This window comes from Chiroxiphia lanceolata, chromosome Z (genome assembly GCF_009829145.1).
Source record: "Chiroxiphia lanceolata isolate bChiLan1 chromosome Z, bChiLan1.pri, whole genome shotgun sequence".
Classification (NCBI taxonomy): domain Eukaryota; kingdom Metazoa; phylum Chordata; class Aves; order Passeriformes; family Pipridae; genus Chiroxiphia; species Chiroxiphia lanceolata.
The window spans coordinates 12,222,843-12,243,171 of NC_045671.1; the positions used below are offsets into that span (position 1 = coordinate 12,222,843).

The window sequence follows — 20,329 nt, forward strand, 5'->3', positions numbered from 1 at the left end:
CGCCACCGCCCCTCACACGCCGCGTGACGCGCCCGTCCCGACCCCCCGCACTCCCCTCAGTCCTTCCGGGTTGGCGGGCGCAGACCCGCCCCCGTCCCGCCCCAAGGTCGGTCAGACCCTCGGCGGCGGCTCCGCGGGGCTGGTGAGTGGTGTCGTGAGGGGCGCCCGCGGGGCCGCGGGCAGGGCCGGTGCGCGGCGTCGTGTGGGGCGGACGGAGACTGGCCGCTGGTGAGGGAGAGGCTGCGGTATCCCGTTCTCGAGGGAAGGGAGGGGGGGAGGGAGGATGCGCGGAGCAGGCAAGTGGCGCGGGAAGGGGGCCCCCGGGAGCGCTGCCGGGCGGGAAGCGGGATGTGGCGGCTGCGGGCGGCCCCCTGGGCAGGGCACGGTGCACGGCAGAGGACGAGCCGCCTGCCCAAGGTCACTCGGTGACCGCGGACTATAAATAGCGGGGAGGGGCCGCTCCGCGGGCGCTTGGCGAGGCTCCGGGCGAGAAGCCCGTTCCCGGCTCCCCTGCCCGGCGTACCCCGCCCGGAGTGCGTGCCCTGCTCTGTCCTACCCCCGGTAACTCTCTGCGGGAGCTCTGGCAGAGATTGGAGGCGTTCGTTTGGTTCCTTGGGGCGCGGCGGGTTTTCACGTGTGTCACAGTTCCTCTTTTAGGGTAACGGTGCAAAGAGAAAACAGCCTGGAGTCACAGAAATGCCATCTCCAGGCCACTAACCTTGATCTGATAGGTGTCTTACAAAAATTTGATTTTGTTTTCTAGCCAGAAAGATAAAGGTGGGAAGAAATGATTGTGTCGTGGCTACTGGCAGTGAGCTGGCCTTAAACCTGCTGCGTTTACATACCTTCTGTCCAGGGCCATTAATAGCTTTTGCCTTGTTTTTGCGTGCGCCACAGGGATTCCATACGTGGCAAGGAATTTGCTGTGAGGTCTGGGAGCAATGGCGAGCCTCCTGCGTGTTGCTGTCCGTGAGTGCTCAGCTCCTGTTTTTGGCAATGTGTTACCACCAAACGCACATTCTGCAAAGATGTCGTGTCTGCGCATGTTTAGAACCCACCAGATGTTCAGGTCTCAGGCAGCTCCAAAGCCAGGTAAACTGATTAAACTGTTGTAAATAATCTATTATTTTAAAACATGAATATAAATTGTTTCTTCTTTTTTTTTTTTCTCTTTCAGATCTGAATTAGTACAGAAAACACTTAAAATAGAAATCATGGCAGCAGCATACTTGAATCAGTTGCAGCACATTTTTAGACTGGTTTTATAGGGCTTACACAGAAGGTGTTTGTGTTTATTAAAAGTACTTGGAATCCAAATAGTTTTTATTGCTAGGGGGTCCAAGCTCCTGTTAACACTTCCCTTGCTTGAGAGAAGTATTTAAACAAATACTTTTCTTAGTTAAAAGCCTCGAGTTCCCCAGGAGTTTTGTTAGACCAGCTTTTTGTGTGCACGTGAGAAAAAATACAGACCTCACAAAGAGAGCACCTTGCAAGCAGGACTATATGTAGATATAATTATCCCATCCAAAAAAATCTGTTAGCTTTGTTCAGGAAACTCTTACGTTGTACCACTCTGAAAAACTTTTGATCTGCATCTTCATGTGTAGGGTTTGCTAGTATATTTGCACTACTTCCATTTTAGCAGATAATGGACCAGTTCAGGTATTTTCAATGAAAAAAGAAGTGTGAAAGGGGCCATCCTTGTTTCCAGTTTCTGATATGAGCCTGGTGTATGAAGATCAGAACTGACTTTTTTTCCTCTGTTCTATGCTGTACATAGCCTTACAGTTGGAGGACTGGAGAATACATAATGCAGGTTTAATGCATTATTTTGCTCAGTCATCCTGCATGGGTCATGCTTCCCTTGGAATTTAAAGACCTTGCTTCAGTGCAGATCTAGGGTCTTAGGCTGCAACTGATTAGTGTGCAGAGTTGAACTAATTGCATACATGATGCTTGGTTCTTCCAAATGTAGACAGTAGGTAACTGCATTAGATACTTTAGAGTACTAGAAAAGTAGTGCTGTTTGGGAGCAGAAGTGTCTGGCTGTGAAAACACTGGACACAAAATTAGCATGTATAACTGAGAAGCCTGTGTTGCATAGAACTTCTGGGAATACTTACATTAAGTGGTACATTTTGTGGTCCTTTCAACTTGGTGACTGAAGACTTTGGAACTTCTGAAGAAATGTCAGGAGTGAGGGCTCCTGATAATCTGTGTCATGTGGCCTTTTACCATAGTGGCACAGTGAAACCTGAATTTATTTGCTCTGATAGATTTGTGATGCTCCAAATTTTTTTTTCTGTATTAAATATCTGAATGAGAGAAACATCTGTCAGTTTTTACATCCCTTGGTTGGGAGTCTAAACTGACACTTAGGAAACTGAATGTCCCAGGTAAGTGCCCTTGTTGTTGTTTGAGTTTGGAATCAATCTTTTTAGTTTGACCACAAATTTGATCATGAAACTGAAGAATCTCTTCAGTTTTACTGAAATTGATGTGCTACTCTGTGTGTACGTTTTCTTGTTTTTAAAAATCACTTTTGAAAAACTTTTCTAGAAGGATGGAGAATTCTGATTAGTATCATGTGTTTAACATTCGGTGCTGCCCCTTCACATCTGTTGTGTGGAAGCCTTTATTCAAGGATTAGTAGTATTCATGAAATGCAGTTGTTTAATATGGAGAATTGCAGGTTTGGTAGTCTTTTGGTTGATAATTAAGCTGTTCGTATAGTTCATTTTGGCAACATGTGATTTGTTATTCAGTAGAGGACAAATCAAGGATGAAACAGCAATTGAATGACATATTAGTAGCAGTCCTACTGCTTATTTTTGCTTTTTAAGTGCTTTTGAATCAAAATGTAACAGCATACAAAATAACTATATTTTATTCTTTCAGAAATTACCTGTGATTGTAGTAACACTTGGTAAAATCACTGTAACACTAAGTTTTCTGAAAAGACCAGTGTCACAGTAATTCTTCTTATATTGCTTTCCTTCTCTCAGGTTAGGTTTCATTCCATCCAGGCTATGTTATGTACAAGAGTAACAGCTGCTTGAGGGGTGAAGAGATTTGGAGTCATCTGAAAAGTAAACTTGGGGGATGGATAACTTTCTTATTGCTATTTATTTTGCTGCTACTTGTTTATTAGAAACATGAATTTTCATATAGGATTAAACACGTATTCCTGTAGCCTGTCTCAAATAGTCAGTAGTACTAGATGTTTCAGAAACAGGCAGTTTGTAATTCCTTGCTTCTGTAACAGGAGGGACCAGGTGTTTTTTTAATCTTTTGTATCATTTTTTTTCTCCTTTTGCCAACATCATATTGGTGTTCTTCGGAATATGTCCTCATCTTCAGAACAGGTGAGATGGTTTGTTTAAAGGTTATTAGAGTAACATAACAAATAGGCAGGTTACGTATCCTGTTCTTCCATCGCAGAACATGTGGCATATAGTCAAAACTTCTCCTTTGTCTTTCCTCTAAGTTAGTCTCTAGTATTTGTTGATACTATTTTGCTGCAGGCTACTTCCCAAAATCACGTTAAGGAGGTTAAAAAAACTATATTTTTTCGCTATAGTTTTAAGTTAGAATCTTCTTTAATATTCTTGTAGATGGAAGTTACATGGAGAAGATGACTTTCATAGTTTTGTTTACTTGAAGTAAGGACATACTTGTCCTCAGTACACAGTCAAGATTATGGTAAGGGGATGAGAAATAGTGACTTCTTACTAGTTTTTCTAAATTCTAGTCTATGTATAAACCATACTAAGCATTTCATTGGAGTGTATATTCCTTTCTAAGACCTGTGAATGATTCTACTTCTGATAGTGGCATAATTGTATTGGTGTTGATTTTTTTGTATCAAAAAAGTACTGTGTATCTGCTACTCCCATGAACAATTTATTAAAAACCTTAATGTGACTCAAAGAGGTGCTCCAAGTATGTGTATATCATTCAGTATTTGGAAAATGTTCTTGATGTCATAAAGCAGTAAGTCACTAAAACATACTCAAAGCAGTTCATAGAGAGTTTGTCTGACATGAAGGGTTAGAAAGGCAACTTGAAAGCTTCACAGTCTCATGCAATTTTGAACCCATGGCAAGGATAGCAGATGCACTTCTTCAAAATAAAAACTTAAATCAAGATCCTGAGTTTATGATCCTAGATTTCAACCTTTCAAACTAGTGACTTTAATGAAGTTGCTGAGCTCAACAAACCAAATCTCTGTTCATTGTATAGCTGCTTCCAAACATGTTGTCCATCATACCCTGTTGTATGTGTCGGCACAGACAGGCAGCCGGGACAGCCACAAACTTGTGGCGCAGAAACACAAGTGGAGGCACAGGCACCAGTAAATCATCACCAGCCTGCTGTTTACACAGGCCTTACCAAGAGTTATTTCCAGCTGCAAGGTCACTTGAGTGATTTACAGTCCTCCTTGCCAGTCTTCGCCTTTTTAACCCTTTTCTCCCAAAACCTTGTCTGAAGTTTTAACATAGATCTTTTTCACTTGTAAACATCTGCTCCATTTTGGTGGTGAATGATGTGAAAGGTCAGGGTAATCTACTTGAAAAATGTCCTATACCTGCTCTAGCTAAAGGCTGGCAAACTGACATCTGTTTGCTTATGTGTTCATTTTCTTCTGTATTTACTGGTTGCTTTAAGTTTGGTAGTGGCACAGAGGAGAAAAGAAGGGGAGAGACTCGTATGTTTTGTCTTACCAAAGCGTTGTAGGAAGGAATAGTTCTCAGTATTGGTTTCTGATCATTCTCCTTACTGAATAAGGTGCTAATACTTTCTATCTGAAAAAGTTGTACCTATTTTTATTGCGTGCAAGATGTAACAATGCGGAAGAAAGAAGTGAGAAATGAGGAAATGCATTTGGTGTCTAGCAAGTGCATAGTCCTGTGCTATTCCTCCTAGCCATTTACTCTTCTATTCTGGTACTCCTCAAAAAAACAAGTGAAGAAGAAGAAATCAGAAGTATCTATTGTCATTTCATTAAAAAAGATTAATTTTTTTACTTGAGAAAATAAAAGCTTTAGTTGTGTCTGTGTTTAAATTTGCAGTCATCTTTCTATTCCCCGTATGCTATAATTTATTCCTTCTCTCCCATCCTTCCCCTTCCCCCCAGCCTTAACTCTTCCCCAGTCTTCCCCCCCTCCTCCCCTCTTCCCCTTCCCTTTCCCCTCTCAGACTTCCGTTCCCCCTCTCAGCATTTTGGTGCTACAAAAACTTACAAAAGGAGAAAGGGAAGAGATAGAACTCTAGTTCTTAATTTTTCTCACTGCTTCTTAAAAAGGTTTTTTGCCTTTTATCCTACCCCGCAGCTACTTTCTTTCTGAAATTACGATTGGTCTTTGTTTTCCTAATAAATTTCAATCTTCTAGGTTTCATTCCTGCTTCTGAAAGACAAGAAAGTTCATTTCCACCGAGATGATTTAGTGAAAATCAGAAGCAGGACTTTATTGTGTAGTAATTAGAAGAGATGAGGAGAAAGGTGCCTTCAAATGACAAAGGGTAATTTGAGTGACAGCAGCAGTTACCACAGCTGACAAGTGGTTAGTGCTGCTGTGGTGGGTGTGGCCTGAGTTGCACGATTATGTTTAGATGTAGTGGCTGCTGATGAAGCAAATAATTGCAAAGCACTGTTAGCTTTGTGGGTCTGTTGTTTTAGATGTGCATTGTCGCTCCTGTTGTGACTTTATGTTCTTTTAACATATATTTTTCTGAATTTAGTTTTTGTCTTGTAGTTAAAACATTTTAAATGTTCTCCAACATATAAAATATCAAAACACTTCTTTCTTCAAACTATTTGTTACTAATTTTTTAGTTAAATTTCAAGGACAAAGGTAAAATTTAAAAAAAAATAAAAGTAACTAGAATCATAGAATCATTAAGGTTGGTAAAGACCTCCAAGGTCGAGCCCAACCTCTGGACAAACACCACCTTGTTAACTAAACCATAACACTGAGTTCCATGTCCAGTCATTTCTTGAACACTTCCAGGGATGGTGACTCGACCACATATCTGGGGAGCCCATTCCAGCACTTAACCAACCTTTCAGTGAAGAAATTCTTCCTGATGTCCAACCTGCACCTCCCCTAGCTCAACAAAACCTCCCCTGGCACAGCAATTAGAAATAATGCACTTCTTTGTCTGGTGATTTTTCATTCTGTCTTCTTGTTGGATGTGTTCAATTTTTTTTTTTAATGAGTTAGTAGACTGAGAAGTATAGGTAGGTACTCAAGTACCAGTTCTTAGCAATTCCGTACTGTATTTTCAGAACATTATAAGCTTATCTTGAAAGTTTTAATTAAAATATTTTCAGATTTTCAACTTTAATTACTTTATAGTCCCAAGTTTTATGTAATGGAAAAACTATTTTAATATTTTTAAATGTAAACCTAGTTCCTCAAAGTTCTTATTTTTTGCTTGTTTCTGTCTGAAAGTGGAAAGGAGGCCTTCCTAAAATACTCCTTGTCTGGTACAAATTTTCATAGCACAATACGTACATGGACAATTTAAAAGCAGATTTGTAACTTAAAACGAGCCTTTTATCCGCCTTCTCTCCTTTTGGTTTGAGGTTTTTTTGTTTGGTGGGTTTTGTTGTTGTTGTTGCTTGATCATTAATATGAGTGACTGCTTAGACAGCTCAAGTTATATTTCATTAATATATATGTGGTATAAATAAATGTCTTGCGTAGTCATGTCACAATCCAGGTTTAAGTTCTGGATAGCTGTCAGTGAAAGCTGATATAGGATTGATCCTGTGATGGGCTGCATGCTGTTGGTATAATTGAAGCAGTGTGGTAGTTTGATATATGGTTACTCTGCTTGAGCCTGTGTATTGATAAATAATATATTTAAACACTTGTTTGGATCAGAGAAATTTAACTCCCAGATATTAGACTGGAACCCCAGAAATTGTACATAAACAAATTTAGGTGTTTGTAATTTGAAAATGTCAGCTAAAACTGATAAATTTTGGCTTCAGCAGTTTTCCCAGTGTTAGTTAGTGGAGCTTTGAACAAGACAAGGAGATAATATTGAAGAGAAGTACTGTTGAAGAAGCTAGTAGATGGATATTCTTCATTATTCTTCAACTGCTTCTGAATTCACATTTTTCATTTCTGTGGCAACTTTTAGAGTACCTCACTGATGTAACTGTGCCTTTGAATGTACTTTATGGTATGTATGTTACATTTGTTAATAGTGATTTGGGACAACTGTAATTTGATAGACACTAAAAACATGTTCAGTTAAGATGTAGTTTCACTGCTCAAACTCATTTGTTTATTTCTTCACAATAAAGTGGAAGTGGCTAGAGACGGATTTAAATCCTTGCCTAAGGTAGAATGTTTTATCAGCAGAACACCAGGTATTGTGTAAATCTGAATGCCAGTTATACAATCAGAACTGTGTAAAGTCTGATGGGTATGAACTGCATCAAACACTTGTTGCTGCTTGTGTGGCTGATTGTGCTGACCTGCTGATTGCTGAGGGAACAAGGATCTCTAGGAAGATGATGCAATTTAAGGAAGTGTGAACTACATTCCTAGAAAATAGCATTCTGCTTCCTCTTCCCTTAGGAGGGAGAATTGCTAACTGTGACATGTCTGCATGTGTCTGTACAACATTGAAGAGTGCCCTTAATATCGATTAGTTATTCTAGTACAATTAATGCTGTCTTATCTACCACTCTTACAGGAATTCCTTATAAACAGTTGACTGTTGGTGTCCCCAAGGAGATATTTGAGAATGAGAAGAGAGTGGCTCTTTCACCAGCTGGAGTTCAAGCCTTGGTTAAACAAGGCTTCAGTGTTGTGGTGGAATCTGGTGCTGGAGAAGCCTCCAAATTTTCTGATGACCATTACAGAGAAGTTGGAGCAAAGATCCAGGGGACCAAGGAAGTCCTGGCTTCGGATTTGATTGTGAAAGTAATTGCTTTATTAATGCATTTCCTATTACATTCTTTTAGCAGAAACTTATAGGTTATTTTTTTGTAATAGTCTGCTAAAAGTTCAGTAAGTAAGGTCCTTTAGTATTTTCTCTTCTGAGTCCTGACTCAATTTTGGTATTTTTTTTTAAGTAGCTCAGGTGTGCATCTACATTAAAAAAACTAGTAAATGATGGTGTTGAAGAAATTGGGGATAATTTCTTAGCAGATTTTTTAGCTACTCTTTACTTGTGTTTTCTAGAGTGAGGTATTCTAGAGCGGAGTCTAATCAGGTGAAATCCCTGCTCTAAGAAACCTTTTCTCCAAATTTAGTAACACATAACTCAAGTTTCTCTTTAGATAGTTGTTTGGAATTTTGAAGACACAAGTTTCTAACTTTTTCAGTTCCACAACTCAGTGTGTTTCAAAAGTATTTGTCACTAGATGAGTTATAGCTAATTTGGGAAAACTACTAAAAGCGAAGTTACTTGAGAGGTTTTAGATTGTGCAGAGTCCTGAAGGAAAAAACCAAAAACACCTTAATGTTGAGGCTTCCTGTAGTTGCTCTATTTGAAGTTACACATCAGGATTGAAGGCAGAATTTCTGTGAGCTGCTTTGTGAACAACCCTTTTAAGGAGGTTTCTCTTTGAAGAAAAATGAGAAACTTAAGTGAACATAGGTGGAGATTACTATCTGGATATCTGGCTTGAAATTCCCTGTATGTAGTCATGCCTTGCCACCTAATTAGTGATTCTTAGCCTGTAGAACTTAATTGGCATATGTGTTGAGTAACCATTTTGCTTAAAAATGGTAGTTTTGAGGGTAGCTGTCTGTTAGAAAAGGCGGTGGCTGCTGGTTAAAAGCCATCAGATCTTTCTGAAGGTGTGTGCTGACAACTACTGCCCTGTCACCAGTCCACCTAGAACTAATTCCAATATGTACACTGCAATTAAGAAGGGCAGTTACTCAGTTCAGTTGTATAAACAGCCTTTGATATATGTGCTTCCTTCTGTGCTTTGTGAATGGGAATAGCCAGACTGCAAGCTGGGAGCAAGGAAGTGGAGTGTGTTCTGATTTCTTTCCTGTGATTGACTTAGAAACTTCTGTCCTCCTTCAGGTGAGGGCTCCTATATACAACTCGGCTCTAGGTGTGCATGAGGCAGATCTTTTTAAGACGGCGGCGACCCTGATTAGTTTTGTCTACCCGGCACAAAATCCAGACCTCCTGAAAAAACTAGCAGAAAAAAAAGCTACTGTCTTGGCTATGGATCAGGTTCCACGGGTCACCATTGCTCAGGGATATGATGCACTTAGCTCCATGGCCAACATTGCTGGGTATGATTTTTTTTTTCAATTTCACTAAGTATAGCTGGATTAAAAATCATGTGCTTTGATATTAGGTATATCTAAAACAATTCTACATCTCTGTTTTAATGCAGTAGTTTCAAGGAGGATGGTGCTCTTGGAGGTGCCAAACTGCAGAAGTTTCTTATGGTCAGCTTTACAGCAGATGAGAACAAAAGTTTAAAAAAAAAAAATAAACAAACTGGAGGCAATTCTAATTCCCTGACTTTTTTGTATAGTGTCTCTTTGATCTGAACTGGGTCAGAGCAGTTAAGATATCATTAAGTCATCTTGAACACAGGTTGGAAGGATCTGATGTTGAGAGGAGCTAACTAACCCAAACAACACTCAGTATGAATGCAGTTGCCATGGCAGATACAAACAAAAGATCAAATACTGTCCCATATCCTCATGCTTTGCAACTAACATTTAGGTATTGCAGTGATTTAAAATATTGTTGTCAAGCTGGCTTTCTTTTTTTTTAACTTTGATGATGTCTGTGAGGCATAATAAGCCTTTGAGAAGTCTTCCAGATTTTGTGCACACAAGCAGTATACATCCACATACATGTTTAATGACTTCTTTCAGTTTTCATTTGGTGTAATTTTATTAAAATACAGACATTCATAATGTATTTAAAGGTATAAAATCTGCAAGCTGTATTCCAAAGGTGAACTAATTTTGTGGCATACAGACCTCCATAAGCCTGTTCTAGAGACAGGAAAAAAACTGGAACGGGACTGTTGAACCACAACACTGTTAGTAAAAGTGCAAGAAAACGTGCACTGTTGTTAAGAAAAGACAAAATTACATATTAATCTTCGTTTTCAGATAGTTGCTCTGGGGTTAACTTGGTGTCCAACCACCCATTCTTGGATGGGGCAAATGAAGTAACAAGGTTATGCTATTTGTCCTAAGTCATATGGCTTTGCAAAGTTAGGGTTAGAATATCTTTTTTGAATGTGTGCTTGCTCTAGGTGAGCTTACTGCAGAATTACTCAGGGTTTTGCAATTACTTATTTGTTGTTTCCTTCCGTAACAGGCCTCAGGTTACAGCCTTTGAAGGTAGTTTCAAAGACCAGAAAGTTAACTTTTGGCGAATTAGGCATGCATTTTTTGGGTAAAATTTTATTTGGAAGAGTGAATAGTTGTGGACATCCAGTATCCTGCAGTCCAAAAATTATGTCTGAAAATGCATTCAATGATTTAAAAAAAAAAAAAAAGGCAAGAAATATGAAGAAAGACTATTAAACTTGTGCTCAATAGTAAAATATTAAGATATTCTACACATGCTATGGTCAAATGTTCATCCTTTTGATTGATGTCATGAATGGAATTTTACTGAACCTTGGGAGAATACTAATATATGTTCATCCTTAATTGACAGTTACAAGGCTGTGGTACTGGCAGCAAATCACTTTGGTCGATTTTTCACAGGTCAAATCACAGCTGCTGGTAAAGTTCCTCCAGCAAAGGTATGTGCAATTAAACACATGGCAAAGGAATATGAGTTCCTGAGCTTAGGTAACCATTGCTGAAACTGTGTTATTTGTTTTTCTGCCTTGGGGTTAGTTTTAGAGACTTTAGAAACTACTGTAGTTATTCTCACACCATTTTTTGTTCACATCTGTAGTCACCTTGTTTTGGGAATGATAGAGCAGTTTCAGTTTTACTTAAGTTTGCTTAGTTTTAAACATCAGACCAGCCGTGTGTAGGTGGATTTATTTTTTTTTCAAAATGGGGAAAGAAAACAGTTAAGAGAAGTCAGAGATATTGGGATTTCTGGGGCATTGAAGGGTGCAGTGGAAAGGTTTACTTAATTGGAATTACAGGTGAACTGGGTTGAAGAGAAATGCAAGTAGAATTAGAGAAGGAAATAAAAAAGGAAGATAAATCAAGGAGAAAACTGCTACTTACTTACATAGACTATTAGCCACAGATGAGTTGGCTTTTAGATATGTGAAATTAGGAGTTACAGCTTTTAAACTGTTAGTTTATGGGGCAGTTTTGCCAAAGTAATTTTGTTTTCTGTGTCCTGAGGTATCTTGTTTAAATGGCTGCTTAATGAGATTTATCATTCTAGGTTTTGATCATCGGAGGAGGAGTTGCTGGCCTGGCTTCTGCAGGAGCAGCGAAATCGATGGGTGCGGTGGTTCGTGGATTTGATACTAGGTAGGTGTAAGAAAACAGTAATAACAATCCGAGACTACTTTTAAGTTGTTTGTATTGCAGTGAAATTGTACTGCCATTTTTTAGAGCAACAGACTAGGAAAATTAGAGAGCAAAAATATTTTTCTTTTTATAGCTGCAGAGACTGCAAACTTGATTAGTTCTTTTCTGTTAAACGGCCTTGTATCAAATTTTTACATGCTTAATACAGTATTTGCATTAAAATTTTGTACTTATATGCTTTATGTAGAAGTGGCATCTAGTGCTACTTAGCTATATCTAATATGAAAGAATGAAAATTAATATGTCTCCAGATTTATGATGTGCAATATGAGAAAAAACACTCTGGTTTCTTAGAAAATCTGCATACATCTTAAAAGAAACTGGAAAGAGGTTATTTTTCATAAAAGCGTGGTCAAAAGCAGTCTAAAACTTTTCAGATCTTTTAAATTCCCTACTTGAGCACCCTGTATACTTTTATCTTGAGATGCAAGAACGTTTCTGCCAAGTTCTCTGTGTTGTGAATATTCACATAACACTGATATTTATTCTCAATATTTACTGTGATGTCATGTGATTCAAAATAAATTACAGAATAACTATTAAAAAACCCAGCTCCAAACATCCCCACTCCAGCAATTTTCCCTGTGAAAATAAGACTTACTAGACTTACTTCCCATTTCACAGTTTAAAGACAGCACCACAGGTTGTGTATTTATCACCCATGTTAGACACTTAAGTTTGGGCTGTGGATTTACCTAGTCATGGCAGAAGAAATGTGTGTGCAGAGCTGGGCATCAGTTAAATCTTCTCTTTTGAGGCTTTTCTTGGAGTGACTCTGCTGACTATACAGGAAACTGTAGGCTGCCTTCATTCCTTATCCAAGTCTGTCTGCAACCTAAATTTTGTAATGCAATTACTCTTTTCACTAAATACAGAAAGTTGAGGACTTTAGTTATATTCTCCTCAATCTTGGAATAAGTTTTGTATCTCTTGTCTGAAGACTGCTACTGAAAACACTGGTAAAGTCATGGTGTATTTTTAAAGTGGTGGCTTCCTCTTCTACAATTTTCTTTTTCCAGAGCTGCAGCTTTGGAACAGTTCAAGTCTCTTGGTGCTGAGCCTTTGGAAGTAGACTTAAAGGAGTCTGGAGAGGGACAAGGTGGTTATGCTAAAGAGATGTCCAAAGAATTTATTGAAGCTGAAATGAAACTCTTTGCCAAACAGTGCCAAGATGTTGATATTATCATCACTACAGCACTGATTCCAGGTATGTTTTATGTGTAAAATGCTAATTTTTATTTATCTAAGTAAGTAAGTTGGCATATTTTGGAGCTGCACCGGCAGGGTTAGTGAATTTTGTCTGTGTGAGCATTAACTTCCACCCTTCTGTGATAAATGCGCGGTTTTAAAGTGTGTGCCTCCTTTAAAAACTTCTGTTTTCATAAAGTATCGGTCTTTGGCTCAATACCGTCATGTTTTTCTTGTTAAAGGAGTAGATAGTAATAAAGTAAGAATATATAATTCTCTTGCATACCTACTGCATCACTGCTACTTCTGCTCTACAACTTGTGCACTAAAACAAGTCTGATTGAAATGGTACTGTCTTTGCAATTGAGATGTACTAAGGTAGAGCTTATATTTCAGTTTTGTATTGCGCAGTATCTATATTTCAATAACTTATGATGAGGCTTTTTTTTGGTTATGACTTGAATTGTAAGCTTGGATGTTGTCAGTTTGCTGACAAAATTGGACTTGCTACCATCTTTGGTAGACTGCCCACGCATAACTTTTTTATATGCTTTGGAGCAGGATGTTCTAGCATTTCTTCTCTCTGTCTTAACAAACGTTCTGTGATATTTTATCCTAGCTACCGATTACTTGAAAATTTTGCTTACAAAAGTAATATAGGTAGAAGTGAGAAGTAATCTCCTGAGCTCAACAGATAAAAAGCTGTATTTTGTTTTTAACTCGCTGTGTTTTGTCAGGTAAAAAAGCTCCTATCTTGTTTAAGAAAGACATGATTGAATCAATGAAGGAGGGTTCCGTTGTTGTGGATTTAGCTGCAGAAGCAGGGGGAAATATTGAGACTACAAAGCCTGGAGAAATGTATGTTCATAAGGTAAGCATTTTAATCTGCAGTTCATTCTCAGTTGGCCTGAACTCACATTGTGTTTTGTAAACTGGATCCTGAAAATGAGTAGCTGATTTTGCTGTTTTGGGCTGAAGGAATCCTTTACATTTGCATTTGGTCGCTGTAACATGTATATGAATTTGAATACTTTTAAAGAAACAAATACCTTTGTTTTGTGTTAATTTGCTTGTTAATGGATGTTATGGAATTCTTGCTACTTAGACTTGCAAGTCCAGTGGTTTGTCTCTGCTGAGCTGAAGGTGTGGTTTGACCTAAAAGAGATAGTAGTAGAAATAGGTTCTTTGACTTGCTTATCACCTCCCACGACTGGGGGTTGACAGTCCCTGCCATAGGTAAGCTAAGCAGGATCAGACTGTGTCAACGTTTACTTCAGTACGGAGTTTAGTTCAGTACAGTTTCAGCTTCAGGAGGGTGCTGGCTTTGTATGTCTTTAGCTTCAAGAATGTGTGTCTTCTGTAGAGTATCCAAAGCACTTGTAACCCAAACTAGGTGTCCTATAAATTGGTTCATTAAAGGAAGCAGTTTGGCTCTGCACTGAACTACTTTGGTCTTGCTTTGGTGTTCACTGGTTTGGTTGAGAACTTGTTTTTCTACTTTTTGGGTTTTATTTTTGGTACTTATGAGAAGTCTACTAGCAATTATAAAAATCTGGTAGCAGATTAACAGGGTTGTTGCTTGGTATTGCAAGGACATAATGCTGTTATTTGTGAAGCCTGTAGGATGTTGCTGCCATGGTTGTCATTAACAAAAGCAGGGCTCTTTGTGTATATATTAAAGACTCGTGTTACATTTGGCTTTGTGGCTTTCTAGGGCTTTTGATGTCATTGGTTAAAACCTGAAACTAGAGAACATAGAAGACAAGTAAGCACGTACTTCCATGAAGAGTTTATATGGGGTGCTTTTAGAGAAGTATTACCCCTGGATTTAGTGTACTGGCACTGTGCTATGGAAAATGGCAACAATGCAGAAGTATTAGGATTGTGCCAGAGCATTGCATTAAGAAGGCAGAGTTCTGGAAGCTTGCATGGATCTTAACTGTAAGTTGTGGGAGCAGCGTTCTAACACAAGCCTGTTTGAGCACCTATGAGTGTATACCAGCCTCAGCTTCTGCTTCCTCCCAGAAGTCTGATAGCCAGGTGTACTCTCATTTGTTCTTTAAGCAGTGAGGATCTATTATGTTCCATTTTTACATACACATGAACCCAGACATATTACTGGCACAGCTAGCTAGCTCTGAGAAGCTCCTTTCACTCTGCTGGCATATAGAAAGTTGGCTTCTGTGCTTGCCTTCCAGAAACACGGAGAAGATACCAAGCATTAGGCAGGATAATCTGTTACCTGATTACTTAAAGAAGTTAAGTTCTGAGAGTGTGGTAGGATTTGGAGAAGACAAGCTCTTGCACCAATATGCCTTCCTCTTTGTGTAGGAAGAGCTTGTTGCTAGTAGCATTTAAGGTGTTGGGTTTGATCATGATGGATTCTGTAACTGTTGTGAGTAATCCTCCCCTGTCTGAATAATGTCAGAACTGCAGGTAGCAGTTTTAGTGGGATGAACAGAAATGGGTGCAAGAGTTGGGATATGTATTTCCAGAAGGATATACTGGAAAAGATGATGCTCTTTCAGAGATTCTACAAATCCTTATTATTTTACTTGGGTTTTTTTTTCAGGGTGTTACACACATTGGGTACACAGATCTGCCTAGCAGAATGGCTACTCAGGCCAGTACCCTGTATTCCAATAATATTATCAAACTTCTAAAGGCTATTAGTCCTGACAAAGAGAACTTCTACTTGGATCCAAAAGATGAATTTGATTATGGGACGCTGGATCATGTTATTAGAGGAACTGTAGTAATGAAGGTAAGTCGGTAAATATTCTCTTCTTAATTTGTAAGTACATCTTTAACCTTTATCACTGCTGTCTCTTCGAAATGCATTTGAAGATACTGCATGTCCACAGACTTCAGAGGTGGCTTGATGAGAGTGTGAGTGTGGATAATTGTGTGTTTATTCAGCTGAGCATTCCTCTGTCCCTTTTTGTTGTGGGAAACCTCTTTGCTTTGTCTTCTTGTCAAGGTTAAACAAATACCTAATGTATCTACTGTTGAAAAATAGCAAAAAGATAAAGTTTGCCGGTTGTATTCGTGTGATAAAAACATAATTATTTAAAACATATTTGAGACTTTACTACAGGACCAGAAAAACATTCTTCCTTTATTTTTTATTTAATTTTTTAAAATACATTTTTCTTTTATAGTAAGAGTAACTTCAGAAAAAATTGGTGAAACTAGAATATGCAGGATACTTTAAGCTTTATTAGCAAATAATAAAATACAAACTCAGGGAATCAACCAGTAAGGGCTCTCCTTCTATAACTATTAGGAAATAATAATTTGCAGTTTAGGTAAGAGGTATTAATTTCAGTTGAGTTTTGGTGCATAATGTTGCTAATACTTTATGATAGCTACTCTGGAGGAGACTTACATTGACTTAAGCTCTCCCAGACTACCGTTGTGTACAGCTTGGGACTGACAGCTCCACAGTTCCCTCTCTGGATACCTGGAGAACAGCAAAAAATATGAGACATTATGCTTGGTCTGGATAGGCTCTGATTCCATTCAGACCTGTGGCAGATTTTGCAGACTTGTACTGATGCAGAAAAGGAAGATATTCCTGTGGTATGGCTGTAGGATGTTAGAACTTAACTTGAACTTTGCAGTATTAAGAAGAAAAGGTTTCTACAAACTGTCTGCCATGTTAGGCATAACTGTAAATATTTCTTGTCAGGATGGCAAGGTCATTTTCCCAGCACCTCTACCAAATAATATTCCTCAAGGAGCACCTGTGAAACAGAAGACTGTAGCAGAGCTGGAAGCGGAAAAAGCAGCTACTATTACACCTTTTAGAAAGACTATGACTAGTGCATCTGTATACACAGCAGGTAGGCAACTTCCAGAGTTGGAGAATCAGTGCAGAGTACTCCTTGTTTGGCTAGTACTTCTAAAGTGACTCATAATCTAACACATTCAATTTAATAACTATTTTGGAGTGCAGTTGATTGTCTGGTGTATCCTAGTGCAAAATCAATGTAGTGTAATAATTGCTTTTAAGAGGGAAACCAAAACTTTAGAAATTTAACCAAAAATATTAACATTTCAAGAAGTGCTGACTCATGTGATGTGCATTTATGTTTGGCTCTGTTTCAATATCCGTAAAATGCTTCAAGTTCTGAAGGACTCCTGCCAGGGACTGTGCCCATACTTTTCAGCAGAATCAGTTCATTGCCATTTCTTTCTTCAAATTTTACTGTATTGGGTGAGACTTAAATGCTCACAGTCTACTGAAATACTAGGAATAGGACCTTCGTCTTGACAAAAAAATATTGTCTCTGTGTAATGTTGTACTCTCAGTGCATCAGAATGTCTATATGAGGTAATTACCGAATTGAGTATTCTTAATTTTAATCTCTGTTTTTCATACATATGCTTTGATGTGTTCCAAGTAATATCTCAGCATGATTGTGACTCTTCTACATTTTTTCGATACAACAGGAGAGGACAGGATTCAGTGTTTGTGTAGAAATGTATCTTTGCTATGTTGTGTGTATGCATAACAGATATGTGTGAAATCTGGCTTTATTTTCTATTGTAAAAGAAACAGTAGCACCGAAAGAACTTTGTATTTCAAGAAGGTGATCCACCTGCTCTTGAAGCAAATCCATGCACAGAACTCTTCTTTGGTTTTATGTCACTGTTGGACTCCTGTTGTATACTGTTGCCGTGGGATTTAGGTGCTGAAAAAATCTCCCGGAGCAGTTAATTAGGGGTGAGATAAGAAAGGGTTTATTTGCCAAGGCAGAAGATGTTACAAGACGCGCCCCCCCCCGTGCCTGAGAGGTTACATTTTATAATAGCATCCATCCAATCCCAGATGTGTTCACCCTGTGGCCTTTGCTCTGGTCCGCCCCGGGTCCACCCCCTTAAAGTGGGTCTGGGGTGCATTTCGGGACCACCTACTTCATCACCTTCACCATCATCAGGGCACAAAGGGTACATAGTTACCTAATTCTTGACCGTATTCTGTGGTTTAGGCCTTGATATGCTGTTCTACCAACAATCTAGGCCTTGCCTTGACAAAAGACTAAACATTTCTACTGTATTCAGAAGTAGGATTGATATGGGGAGCATAGAACGGAGTAAGAGGGTTAAGGAATGCGTAAACAAGGGTGCTAGAGGGAAAGGGATAAGGGACAAAGGACAAAGGAGGGAGGGTTTCTGCTTTTAGAATCTACTTATAAAACTTACAAGGCTTACCAATATTAGAAAAATAAAAAACCATTAGGGGCTTAAGGCATCAATACAATTTAAATGTAAGAAATCACTGAAAAGTTAGAGTTTTTCTGTGCTTTTCTCCTAGGTTTAGCTGGTATGTTAGGACTGGGCATTGTAGCACCTAATGCTGCTTTCACTCAGATGGTGACAACATTTGGCCTAGCTGGAATAGTGGGTTACCACACAGTGTGGGGTGTGACTCCTGCTCTGCACTCTCCACTCATGTCGGTGACTAATGCTATCTCAGGTAAGTAGCTGTGACACAGCTGCTTATTTCCTATTTGATGTAGGCACAGCTCCTTTTACTTGAACTTTAGACAAAAGTCTACTGATATGCCTTTTAGAATGCCAAAGAGCCTTGTAGTACTCAATTGAGTTTACTTTCCTAAATAGCAAGGACACCTGAAACATGGTCTTTCTGAGAGTATGATTTTTCAAAGGAAGGGCAAATGTGCTGCATAATTTAATTTTCATAAGTAATTTTTTTACTCTTGACCTGTTTGTGTTAAAGTTTGTTTTGCTTGGAGAGCTGCAGTCTGCTTTCATGGAACACATCATTCCTCCCATCTCTCCAGAACATTGCCCTGAAAATAACTTGTCTCTCATATTTTTTGCATTCTTTTATTCTTCACCTCTAACTATGTGTTTTGAGAGAGGGGAAAAAGAAAAAATTCCTGAATTACCCATAAGACTCATAACTCTATAAATAGGTAGGATTTTATATATCTGTCTGTGTGTGAGTAGATGTGGCAGGTCACAAGTCTGATTTACCTTGGTTGTTAAAAGCAAAATTTCTTTTATTAAAAAAGCACTTATAGGCTAACTCTGCTTGAGGTGCTGCTCTTTAAAACTACATTCATACACTATTTTTTTTTCTTTGGGAACATGTTTGTATTGCTGAAAAAAACCATGGTAGTCTTTCTTCAAAGAGTAGTGTGTAGAGTAGGGTCAAAATTTGAGTTGGCTGATGTTTGTTTGACTGTTGAAGATGTATAGAGTCTTTTAAGGTTCAGTAACACTTCTCTTTTAAATAGGTTTAACTGCAGTTGGTGGGCTGGTATTGATGGGAGGACACTATCTCCCTGAAAACACTCCTCAAGGTTTAGCAGTGCTTTCAGCCTTTATCTCTTCAGTCAATATTGCAGGTATGAATGTTAAGTTTTCTCTTGAGAGTAATTTCAAGCACTTGTATAATTTTATAATTTTTTTTAGCTCTTTAATTGTATAGATTCCAGAAATAAAAATCTGGGAATAGGATCTGAGAGCTTTCATCAATATCAAGACAGCACCCCTCCAATTTTCATATTAGTTTCATGTATCTGGTTGACATACTCTGTAGAGTAACCTTTCTTTAGGGAAATATTTAAATGTGCATTTTTCTTTTACGGTAAAATTTGGGTGATGCTTGTATTACGTGTTATATTTTCCTGTATATCCCAAGATTGTAGTGGATTTATGCTTACAAATAATTTTCCTACTTTAAATATGTGTAAGTGGCATAGAACAAAATTCTGCTTGTTTGAGCTTCAGAAGTCCCAGCTTCAATAGTAAAAAAGATAGGAAAATAAACAATGTGACTTATGAATACTGCTTTTGCTAGACTAGATAGAGAAAAGGACAAAGCTATAAAATCAGCTGTATCCTATAGTCAGTGTAGAGAATAGAGCCAGAGCAAGTCCTCCTTTTCTTCTGAATTTCTTCCACAGGCTAAGAGACAACAGTATCGAACCTGATCACACCTTTGTTTCCTGGTGGTTTTCTAGGTTGCCAGCTTTTCAGAGGCTCTCTTGGTATCAATTGCTAAAATGTGTGTTCATATGGTTTTACTACATATTTCTTACATTTTGGCATATGCTTAGTTTCAGATTTTATTTTTCTTAAGATTGTTCCTTTACTTTGGCCAGGTGGGTTTTTAGTCACACAGAGAATGCTGGATATGTTCAAACGTCCCACAGATCCTCCTGAATACAACTACTTGTACCTGCTTCCTGGTGGTGTATTTGTAGGAGGCTATGCAGCAGCTCTCAGTGGTGGCTATAGTATTGAACAGGTAAAAGGTGACTTTATGGTTCTTAGCCCACTGTTCATTGTGATGTTTTGTCATGCCCACGCTGTCGAGGAGTAAATAAATAATCCGAGGTCTTTTCATCAACTGCATGTTCCCGCAAGGCCAGTCTGAAGCTTATTAACTTTAAGTTTGCAATCATACTCCAGATGACAAATCTTCAAATTTTAAAAGCTTGGTTGTTGCTGTTTGTTTTTGTGTAAAGCAACAGGTTTATTTATTGGGCTGTTTTCCTAAATTCGAGCTGTGACCTCACTGGTACCGAGACAGGGGAATGATCACTGCCCTAGTTCTGCTAGCTATACTATTGCTGATAGTTCAG

At 38.6% G+C, this 20,329-nt stretch overlaps 1 protein-coding gene across 4 annotated transcripts in view; it reads left to right on the forward strand.

Annotated features, from left to right (window-relative positions):
- Nucleotides 1-90: 90 nt before the first annotated feature.
- NNT (nicotinamide nucleotide transhydrogenase) overlaps nt 91-20,329 on the forward strand; it is a 43,072-nt gene continuing 22,833 nt past the window's right edge. Inside the window, exons 1-14 of one of the 4 annotated variants that reach the window (XM_032676857.1) lie at nt 974-1,092; nt 1,178-3,365; nt 5,394-5,523; nt 7,714-7,943; nt 9,061-9,278; nt 10,675-10,762; nt 11,371-11,459; nt 12,539-12,726; nt 13,445-13,578; nt 15,280-15,471; nt 16,399-16,552; nt 18,028-18,189; nt 18,977-19,087; nt 19,847-19,992. In XM_032676857.1, the coding sequence (XP_032532748.1) occupies nt 5,514-5,523; nt 7,714-7,943; nt 9,061-9,278; nt 10,675-10,762; nt 11,371-11,459; nt 12,539-12,726; nt 13,445-13,578; nt 15,280-15,471; nt 16,399-16,552; nt 18,028-18,189; nt 18,977-19,087; nt 19,847-19,992 (1,722 nt within the window). In that variant the 5' untranslated portion in view covers nt 974-1,092; nt 1,178-3,365; nt 5,394-5,513. Of the gene's footprint in view, nt 229-894; nt 1,093-1,177; nt 3,366-5,393; nt 5,524-7,713; nt 7,944-9,060; nt 9,279-10,674; nt 10,763-11,370; nt 11,460-12,538; nt 12,727-13,444; nt 13,579-15,279; nt 15,472-16,398; nt 16,553-18,027; nt 18,190-18,976; nt 19,088-19,846; nt 19,993-20,329 lie in introns of those variants that run through there. The other 3 variants (XM_032676855.1, XM_032676856.1, XM_032676858.1) reach the window with 3 other exon arrangements.